This window comes from Saccostrea cucullata, unplaced genomic scaffold (assembly GCF_032062105.1).
Source record: "Saccostrea cucullata isolate Sc308-1 unplaced genomic scaffold, CSIRO_AGI_Scuc_v1 ctg205, whole genome shotgun sequence".
Classification (NCBI taxonomy): Eukaryota; Metazoa; Mollusca; class Bivalvia; order Ostreida; family Ostreidae; genus Saccostrea; species Saccostrea cuccullata.
In genome coordinates this window covers 28,795-40,080 of record NW_026936671.1, presented here as the reverse complement: position 1 = coordinate 40,080, position 11,286 = coordinate 28,795, and the positions used below count along the sequence as shown (strand labels likewise).

Here is an 11,286-nt window from a genome sequence, read left to right as displayed (position 1 = left end):
ATGAAATCTCGTATATCCCGTTATTTTCTCGAGAGTTTTGCAGACATATTTGGAAACCCAGGGTAAACAACGTGAAACTTGACCAAAACAATCGACCATCATCCTGCGAATTGGACGAGAAAGGAACGTATCTGTGTGTGAATTCGGGAAGTAAACATGCCGGCTGCTCCGAAGCAGAAGTCTAGTGCTAAAAGTACTGGAAGCACTGGGGGAAAGAAATCTGAATACCAGGATAAAGAGAAACCAACTCAGATACGATTTAGTAACATTAATGCTGCCAAAGGTTCGAGCTTTTTAAAACCTTTCTAAAAATCAGAATAATTTTAAAGGGATTTCCCTGTTCAAAAACTGAACTATTCGATTTTTTTAAGATGTGTAACAGCAGTATAGCGTTTGTTTATGTTTCATCAGCTGAGCAACAAGATCATTCTAGAAGGAAACGTGTGCTGTCATGTCATACAGACTTAAACAATCTTTACACAAACTGAAGAAAAACTTATAGAGTGGTAAATGATGAGAAAAGGGTTAAATAAGCTACCCAAGTCCATATATTTTTTGGTGCCCTCATTCAAATCCTCAACATCTTAGATCCCTGTACTATGTTTATCATTAATTCCCTTGAATTTAATGCATTTACTGTAAACAAACATTAATTACATGTATGAGAAATATTCATGAGTTCCACAACCTACTTTTATTCACGAATTTTAATTTCCGTGAACCAATAATTATGATAAGTATTTGTACAGAATGTTTCCTCGGTCGCGAAAATAGATTGTCATGGATTGATTTCAAACGAACGAATCGCGAATAAAAGGTGACGTGAATAATAGTTGGTTTACAGTATCTATGGCACAGTGCACATTTTAAGGTTAAGATACAACTGCTTTTGGTTGCCTTTAGAAATAGTTGAATGACTGTTGATTGTCTGTCTCCAGTGATCAGATCCATTTTTACCACCCAGAAGCCTCAGAGTTTCATAAATCTCAACCATCTTTAACCACTTGGGTCAAACATGTTTGGAATGAAACCATCCACTCTGTCAATGATATATTAGGCCTAGAAAAAAAATATGTTTGTTTCCGCTTTCCCGACCGACCCTAATTTATAGTGCCGACCCTAAATATTTTTTTAATGCTTTTGTCCCATAATATGCAAGATTTCAACCAGGGAATTATAGCCTCCAACTTTGCAAGCTTTTCAGGACAGAAAGAAGTTTGGGTCACCTTTCTATTATAAGTTAAGTCACGGTAATGCTTGAAAACACCATTTCTTGTGTCATTAATGTTACTTCTGTACACGTTTTGATTAAAGAAGCAAAAAAATTTTTTTCAAAAAAAAAAAATTGCCTACCTACCTACCCTATATTTTTTCAGCCTGAAAGCGGAAACATATTTTTTTTCTAGGCCTTACAGCGCATACCTGCTAAATAATTTAGGATTTATTTTCACAAACCTATTTTAGTAAGGACTTTGTAAGATATTGCTCTGTTACACATGTTTAAACTAATGTAGGCATAACAAATGAATAATCTTTTTTTATTTGTAGCTGTAGCAGAAGCTGTGAGGACAAGTCTGGGGCCTCGTGGCATGGATAAAATGGTAAATCAATGGTTTCACTTCTAGGAAAATGAAAAAAAAATATTGAACTGGAAGATTTCAAACTGCATGTGCAATTTTCAATAAAGCAAACTTTTTTATTTTTCAGATTCAGGCTGCCAATGGAGACGTTACAATTACAAATGATGGTGCAACTATATTGAAGCAGATGCAAGTTTTACACCCTGCAGCAAAAATGGTAAAAAAAAAAAATAATGATGACATCTGATTGAAACATTGAAACAATAATATATATGTGAAAAAAGTATGTTAAAATGTGTTAAAAATGTTTCACTGTATAAGGTAGAAATTTATGATGTTCCTAATTAGGGATTTTGATTTGCTGTTTGATTGGTTTATTAGCTGGTGGAGCTGTCTCATGCACAAGATGTCGAGGCTGGGGATGGAACCACCTCTATTGTAGTCATTGCTGGAAGTCTCCTAGAGGCCTGTGCCAAGTTGTTGACCAAAGGTTAGTTGTCGACACAGGGATTTATCTAGGTTTTGGGGGAAACTACCCTTTCTGGAGAAATTGGGAAAATCAGCTGGGGGTCTGGGGGCCAATCCAGACCCAAGCAGTAGCAGACCGATCTCTGCTTGGGAGCGTAACTGAATTTCAGCATTTTTATTACCATTTAGAGTGCATAAAATAGCTAAGTAAAATCATATTTCACATCTGATGAAAATTTTTACTTTAGATATCCAGTTTTTATGAAGAAAGAAGAGTATTTTAGCTTTTTATTACTGTAAGGGGAATATTTTACTATTCAAATGGGAAAAATGGGATATTATGGGGAAATTTTCTCATGGGGAAAAATACCAAACATTGTTAGTAAATATGCCCTAGTTTAATCCCTGACACAATATGATGAAAAGTTTAAAATCCTAGTATTTTGACATAATTATCCTCAAAATAAAACACTTACTTGATATGTTATTGTAAACAGTTTTGAGGCTTATTATTGTTAAATTTTTGGGAAAAGATGGAGTAAAATCGAGAAAAGTTAGTGTTCAGGAGACTTTTCCAGTTATTTTCGATGTAGTGCATGTTGAAGTTTTGATTTATGCCTTGTATAGGTATTCATCCAACAAGCATTTCTGAGTCATTCCAAAATGCTGCCGAGAAATCCATGGATATTCTGGGGGAAATCAGTACTCCATTAGAGCTGTCTGACAGAGATTCACTGTTAAAGAGTGCCTCAACCTCACTGAATTCCAAGGTAACTGACGTGTACAACTTATTCTATATCTGTTAAATATCTACATCACTCAGATAACATAGTGTTTAGTAAAAAATGCTTACTTTTCCTAATGTCTCAAAAGGTACAGAATCAAAATTTATCATGTGTTCTATGGTATGATTTTAATTTAGGGGTCTCAATTTTCATGAAATTGCTCAAGTTTCATAAATATAATTTACATTGAAGGAAATTAGATTTATGCTCTAGCCACAAAAAAAACTCACTAATTCAAATCAAGAGTTCAACATGACTGTGTAGGTGTGATAGCAGATTGGGGATGGTTGAGGTTCTGTAATGTTTGGTTTATGTTGGTAGGTGGTTTCCCAGTACTCCAGTCTCTTGTCCCCGCTAGCTGTAGATGCTGTGATGAGAGTGATAGATCCTGCTACTGCTACCAATGTAGATCTCAGAGACATCAAAATTGTTAAACGACTCGGGTAAGGTGTTGGTTGAGAAAGAGTTTGAGTTTCAAAGAGAATATAGTTACAGGGTTCGACACTAACTTTTTTATGCATTAGTCCAGCCGGACTAGTGACCTATAACTTTTATTAGTCCGCAGGTAATTTTATTAGTCCGCCAAAAATAGAGAAATAAATGTTTAAATATAAGTTATATAGTGTTTTTATTATAGGGATTCTTTGTCCAAGATTCCTGGAAATCACGGGATTTGCGAGTCCGTTCATACTCCCGATCACGATCTTTCTTCTTAATACTAACGTCTAACTTTCGCTTCTTAACATTGTAAGTAGTCTGACATTGCGGCAAGTATCAAACTACTAAATCATGATCACTGAAACACTTACCATAATTTTAATCATTCAACTATGCAAATAAGCGTCTTGATCAGGACTTTTGACCTCCCGCCATGCATAAAGAGCTAAAAATACATTTGGGTTTTTATACGCCCGTCTTAAGACGGGACGTATTATGTTATAGGCTTCATGTCCGTCTGTCTGTCCGTCTGTCCGTCCGTCCGTCTGTTAGCTTTTCTCGTGTCCGGCTCATAACTTGAATACTATAAGGCCTAGAGTTATCAAACTTTGTCAGCTGATACATCTTGGGTAGAAGGTGTGTCGCGCACAAAAAGTAGGTCGCTCTGACCTATGATTAAAAAGTTATAGCCAAATATGGAAAAATCCTGTCCGGTCCATAACTAGAAAACTATTAGACTTAGAATCATCAAACTTGGCCACTTCATGCATCTTAGGTAGAGGGTGTGTCGCGACCTATTTCAAGGTCACTGTGACCTTTAATTTAAGTGAAATTTAAAAAAAAAATGTCTTGTTTTCTCTTCATTTACACACTCCAAAAAATGTAAAAGTATTGCACTATTCTTATTAGAAAAATGTTAAATCAAGAAAATACTTATTTTTTTAAGCATATACTTGACAGCAATCTATAACAAATGTAATGTATGTTAAAGAAATTCCACCACTCCCATGAGTTTAATTATCAAGCACTGGTCAAGAAGAATTTTGATAACAGAAAATTGCATGTCAAATTAGAGAAATTAATGAGTTTAGTGTGAGGGAGAGCATCGATGCTATCTATATCCCTTGAGTATTGGGTCAATTGGGTAATCCTGTTGGATTAAAAATAGCTCTTGTTGGCTAGCATAAGTTTTAAAATGAATTTGATGAGAAGTAAATAAAACTAATTTGATTTTGCATAATAAACTATTTTGATATTACATAATATTATGAACTTTAAAAAAATAATTTTATGGGGGTGGGGTGGAATCAGCATGTCCATATGAATTGCATATTAAAACCTGTCTGCCATTAAATCTAACAAAAAAATCATTGAGGTTTTATATGTTTTAAAAATGCTTTATGGTAGATAGTGCAGATCCAATAATCTCTTGGGAGTAATGAGTAGACAAGCATCCAGTTAAAGATTAATTAATGTGTTCAGTGTAGCAAGGCTATAGTTGTCTCAATCATTTCTTCAGAGCATTATCTTAATTAACTGACAGTGCATCCTTTGGGAATTAGACAGAAGAACTGTTGGTCAGTTTATTTTTGATGGCCAGCCTTTTATTTTCAAAATTAATTAGGTATAGATTAACTTGTGAAAACTAATTTGATATTGTTTAATATGATAGGCATTTGGCAAGGTCTAACACAACCAGTATAGAAATCTATGAATGATGCAGTATATGTTATAATTAATGCCTACACCACAGGAGATGGATAAACACATTTTTTAAGGAGTCGAAAAATCATGGAAATCTTAAAATCAAGGTTGACATGATTTTCTTGCACTTTTAATTGTTTAAGATAATTGTAATTTTTTGACGGGCGTATCATGCTGTGGCGTGGCACTTTATTCCAGCAAAATGTCGCGAATCGAACATGGATAATTTTTCATACAAGCAGAAATTTTAATTAGTCCAATCGGACTGACTAGGCGCAGATTTTATTAGTCCGACATAAAATTCGTTAGTCTGAGACTAACGGACTAACGTTAGTGTCGAACCCTGAGTTAAATTTAATAACATAGTTAAAAAAAATTATTATCTATAAGTGTGAGTCTTGCTCTAGGCATTGATTTTTATGTGTGGAGGACAACTGCATTTGTTTCACCTCGCATGTTTTCTTTTTGACAGTGGGACCATTGAAGACACAGAACTCATTGATGGCTTAGTGTTCAACCAAAAGGGAGGGGGACAGGGAGGTCCAAACAAAGTGGAGAAGGCCAAGATTGGGCTCATACAGTTCTGTATCTCTCCTCCCAAAACTGACGTAAGTACCCTCTTATCTGTTGTAGCTTAGCTTGAGCTAATGGGGAGATTCTTATGTCATCTATCCCTGTTATTACATTTATGTGTTCCTGCTAAAAATGCAATGATAACACTCTAAAAATACACAACTTTTGATTTAAATATAAAAAGTCAAAAATGTAAGCACCTTGATTTTCTTGTGCATAAAGGCTACGTCAGTAATTGTAGACAGAGTATTGATTTGCAACCAAAACTTTCTCGTTTAAAATGCATACATTTTACTGAGGTTTGAATTTTGCAACAGACAGTCAATTATTTTTTTAGATGGACAACTCTGTTATTGTGTCTGACTATGCACAAATGGACCGTGTTCTAAGGGAAGAGAGGCAATACATTCTGGATATTATTAAAAAGATTAAAAAGGCAGGCTGCAATGTACTGCTCATACAGAAATCAGTTCTAAGGTACAGTATACATATGCTTTTGGTAAATATTGAATTAAGTTTTTGTCTACAGTTTGTTATGGAGAAATCAGTTCCGAGATGTCCATGTCCTATTTTATTTATGCTTTTTTTTTTACAGAGATGCTGTTAGTGATCTGGCTCTCCATTTCCTGGCAAAAATGAAAATTATGGTTGTTAAGGATATAGAAAGGGAGGATATTGAATTCATCTGTAAGGTAGGAATAGACACGTACATGTATATGTTGTATGTCAGAAATGAGTATGAACAATGAAGAAAACGTGCAGGTAATACATATTTTAAATGAGTATTTTTGTCTGAAGTAATGATTGGATTTTTTTGTGTCATTTTTCAGAGCATAGGATGCCGACCTGTTGCTAGCTTAGATCACTTTTTACCAGAGAATCTTGGAAGTGCTGACCTTGTAGAAGAAGTTCAAACTGGTTCAAGTAAAATTGTCAAAGTAAGTCTGAAGTTTATACCACAGAGATAGAAGATGGGCATTGCTGCTAGTTGATCAAGCAAAGTGAACTTGGTTGTGAAATCTATACACTATACAAATCTTGAAACACATCTTGAATGTCAAATATATTTGATGTTCAATCTGAAGATTATTATTTTGTTGATGGCTGTTCTCTGTAGCAAAAGTAATTTTGTAGCACAAGTAGTATTCATTTATCTTTTATAAAACAGATAACTGGAATAGCCAATCCTGGAAAGACAGTGACGGTATTAATACGAGGGTCCAACAAACTAGTGCTAGAGGAGGCAGACAGGTCTATCCATGATGCTTTATGTGTCATCAGATGTCTGGTCAAGAAAAGGTAGGGTTTAAGACGGGTTGTTGGAATGTGACATTTAATTTTTTACATGTGCTTGTATTGGCTTGTTATTGGGCTTTTAATTATTGACAATCTGTATTGCATTAATTCAATGCTAAAATCCCAATTTTTGTGATTTCGACAACACCTTAGGCATGAAATCTTGCAGTCTATTATCTACATGTATATATACTTTACATGCACTGGACAGAATTTCCTAAAGTTTTCAAGAAATACAATTAGCATTAAATACTGTATTCTTTGATTATTGTGATAATTTTGTGAACAGGGCATTAATAGCTGGTGGAGGAGCTCCAGAAATAGAGCTGTCCCTGAGGTTAAATGATTATGCCAACACCTTGACAGGCATGGAACAGTACTGCTTCAGGGCTTTTGCTGAGGCTTTGGAGGTCATTCCCATTACTCTGGCAGAAAATGCTGGTCTGAACCCCATAGCCACAGTCACTGAATTGAGAAATAAACACGCTGAAGGGGAGAGAACTGCTGGTATCAATGTTAGAAAGGTAGGTACAGACAAGGAAGCTTAGGGTATCTGTACTCTCCTGTTCTTCCTGGTTTAGATTTGTAAAATTTTCCTTCAAGAAATAGCATTTATATGGCCTCTGAATTGTATGATATTTGCTTTAAAAAGATGATGTTAATGCAGTGTATTTTTAGCTCACCTGAGCCGAAGGCTCAAGTGAGCTTTTCTGATCAAAATTTGTCCGTTGTCTGTCGTCGTCATTGTCGTCGTCGTCGTAAACTTTTCACATTTTCATCTTCTCCTCAAGAACCACTGGGCCAATTTCAACCAAACTTGCCACAAAGTATCCTTGGGTAAAGGGGATTCAAGTTTGTACAAATAAAGGGCCACTACCCTTTTCCAAAGGGGAGATAATTATGAATTGGAGAAAAATTAATGGCATTTTTAAAAAATCTTCTTCTCAAGAACCACTTTGTCAGGAAAGATGAAACTCATGTATAATCATCCTCAGGTAGTGCAGATTCAAGTTTGTTCAAATCATGACCCTCGGGGCTAGGGTGGGGCCAAAATGGCCGACCAAAGCTTTACATAGGAGTATATAGGAAAAATTTTTAAAAATCTTCTTCTCAAGAACCACTTTGCCAGGAAAGATGAAACTCATGTGGAATCATCCTCAGGTAGTGTAGATTCAAATTTGTTCAAATCATGACCCCCTGGGGTAGGATGGGGCCAAAATGGCCGACCAAATTTTTAGATAGAAGTATATGGGAAAAATCTTTAATAATCTTCTTCTCAAGAATCACTGGGTCAGGAAACATGAAACTCATGTGGAATCATCCTCAGATAGTGTAGATTCCAGTTTCTTCAAATCATGACCCCCGGGACTAGGGTGGGGCCTATATGGCCGACCAAAGTTTTACATAGGATTATATAGGGAATATCTTTAAAAATCTTCTTCTCAAGAACCACTGGGTCAGGAAAGATGAAACTCATGTGGAATCATCCTCAGGTAATGTAGATTCAAGTTTGTTCAAATCATGACCCCCCTGGGCTAGGGTTTGTCCAATATGGCCGACCAAAGTTTTACATAGGAGTATATAGGAAATATCTTTAATAATCTTCTTCTCAAGAACCACTGGGCCAGGAAAGATGAAACTTACGTGGAATCATCCTCAGGTAGTGTAGATTCAAATTTATTCAAATCATGACCCCCCTGGGGTAGGGTAAGGCCAAAATGGCTGATCAAAGTTTTACATATAGGAATATATAGGAAAAATCTTTAAAAATCTTCTTCTTAAGAACCATTGAGACAGAAAAGATGAAACTCATGTGAAATTATCCTCAGTTTGTGTAAATTCAAATTGGTTCAAATCATGACCCCCAGGGCTAAGGTGGTGCCAAAATGGCCTACCGAAGATTTACATAGGAATATATAGGAAAAATCATTAAACATCTTTTTCAAGAACCACGGGGCCAGGAAAGATGAAACTCATGTAGAATCATCCTCAGATAGTGTAGATTCAAGTTTGTTCAAATCATGACCCCCGGGGGTAGGATGGGGCCAAAATGGCTGATCAAAATTTTACATATAGGAATATATAGGAAAATTCTTTAAAAATCTTCTTCTCAAGAACCATTGAGACAGGAAAGATGAAACTCATGTGAAATAATCTTCAGGTAGTTTAAATTCAGATTGTTCATATCATGACCCCCGGGGTTAGGGTGGGGCCAAAATGGACAACCAAAGTTTTACGTAGGAATATATAGAGTTTGTTTAAAGTATTTGTATATTACATTTATTTGTCAACATTGGCAACATAAATAGACATAATCCATAAAAATTTTTCTTTATTTGTTAAAACTTTTAAAATTTTCTTTTCAAGTACTTCAAAGCCATGATATTTCTTTGGAATCATCCTCAGGTAGTGTAGATTCTAGTTTGTTTAAATCATGACCCCCTGAGGGGTTAAAATTCAAGCCCCCCCCCCCCACCTCAGTAAACTTTCAGTTCTGATCTGATATGTGCTTTTTCCTAGCCGATGTGCTCAGGTGAGTGCTGTGGCCCCTGGGCCTCTTGTTCTATTTTTATACCCCACGCAACTAGTTGCGTGAGGTATAATGTTTTTGACCCGTCCGTCAGAGTGTCAGAGGGTCAGAGTGTCAGTCAGTCAGTCCTTTTTTTTTTGTCAGCATAACTCCTCACAAACCGATGCACAGAATTTCGTCAAACTTTGCAGGTGTTTAGGACGCAATGTGTAGATGTGCATATTACCAGGAAATTCCGATTCCATTATTTTTTCCGGGAATTTCCACACTTTTTAACTTAGGCATTTGGCCATACCTTGAATATATAGAGATGAACAGATTGTCAGCGCAACTGCTCATAAACTGCTGCACAGAATTTCGTTAAACTTTGCAGATATTTAGGACACAATATGTAGATGTGCATATTACCAGGAAATTCTGATTCCTTTATTTTTTCTTAGAATTTCCGCACTAAATCTTAGGTTTTTGGCCATACCTTTTATACAGTTTGTCAGCGCAACTCCTCATAAACTGCACAGAATTTCGTTAAACTTTGCAGATATTTAGGACACAATATGTAGATGTCCATATTACCAGGAAATTCTGATTCTAGTGCCACCCCTCGTAAACCGCTGCAGAGAATTTCGTCAGACTTGGCAGATATTTAGGACACATTACCAGGAAATTCCGAATCCATTATTTTTCTCGGAATTTCGGCACTTTACAACTTAGATTTTTGGAGATATCTTGAATATAGCGATGAACAGTTTGTCAGCGCAACTCCTCATAAACCGCTGCACAGAATTTCATTAAACTTTGCAGATATTTAGGACACAATGTGTAGATGTGCATATTACCGGGAAATTCCGATTCTTTTATTTTTTCCGGGATATTCAGCACTTTGAGTTTTGGGGGAGCGTGGGGTATGTGAGCTTGCTCACTTTTTCTTTCATTAAAAAATGTGATGATTGTGATCACGTTTGTAACGTGTATAACGTGATCTATACAAGACAAGGTTTTGCATTTTGCTCTCAAACTAATAACTTCTTGTAGACCTGCATCAATGCCAAGAAGATATTGATGCAAGTTGGAAAAAGTATTTTTGAATCATTGTAAAATTTAGGTGTTCTTTTCATTTTCAGGGAGCCATTACTAACATTTTAGAGGAGAATGTTGTTCAGCCATTATTGGTTAGCACTAGTGCTATTCACCTAGCCACAGAGACTGTTAAAAGCATTATGAAAATTGATGATATTGTAAGTATACAAATCTGTTCAGAGTATGTGCAAAAGTTGTTCACAGTACACAATAGCATATGATTATGCAACATATAAATTGTTTTCTTTAGTGGATTTGAATACTGCATGTAGATCATAGATTTAGTATAGTGAGAAAATAATTTGATATCGATAAGTGAGGAAAAAAAAAAAATTGAGAGTTTTGTTGTTTGTTTGTACATGTTTACATATATGAGATTAAAATTTTTGTATGGAGATGGTCTCACACAATTTTTACATGAAAATAAATTTCTTTGAAATGAGAAGAAAGAAGATACTGGGTACATTATTATATAATTCTGACAAAGGAATTTTTATGTAAATTGTATTGTTTTTTTTCCAGGTCAACTGTGCAGGATAAAGATTTAAAGGACAATCAATTATAACTTTTTTATGGATGAATTCTAATACACTGCCCTCTGTCAATGATATTTATTGTTCAGTCGGACATTAGGAGCTGCAGATTGTACTTAAAATCCTGAGTGAATGTGAAGTGACTTCTTAGTGGAAGTGATCCAATAAATATATCCCCTTTGTATGTGTATACAAAATGCTTTCAACAAAATTGAACAAATTTATAATAAAAGATGAATAAATTTCTGGATATTTTGTGATTCAAATAAGCTGAATCAGAGTACATATACTACCGTATTTCA

At 35.4% G+C, this 11,286-nt stretch overlaps 1 protein-coding gene across 1 annotated transcript; it reads left to right on the top strand.

The window, feature by feature from the left end:
- Window positions 1-13: 13 nt before the first annotated feature.
- LOC134246217 (T-complex protein 1 subunit delta-like) lies at window positions 14-11,228 on the top strand. The gene is made up of 14 exons (XM_062728536.1): window positions 14-283; window positions 1,549-1,601; window positions 1,708-1,797; window positions 1,962-2,070; window positions 2,676-2,818; window positions 3,155-3,276; window positions 5,448-5,583; window positions 5,886-6,025; window positions 6,144-6,240; window positions 6,379-6,486; window positions 6,717-6,847; window positions 7,134-7,368; window positions 10,496-10,609; window positions 10,974-11,228. The coding sequence occupies exons 1-14, from the start codon at window positions 157-159 to the stop codon at window positions 10,989-10,991; spliced, it is 1,623 nt and encodes a 540-aa protein (XP_062584520.1). The 5' UTR covers window positions 14-156; the 3' UTR covers window positions 10,992-11,228.
- The last annotated feature ends 58 nt before the right edge of the window (window positions 11,229-11,286 follow it).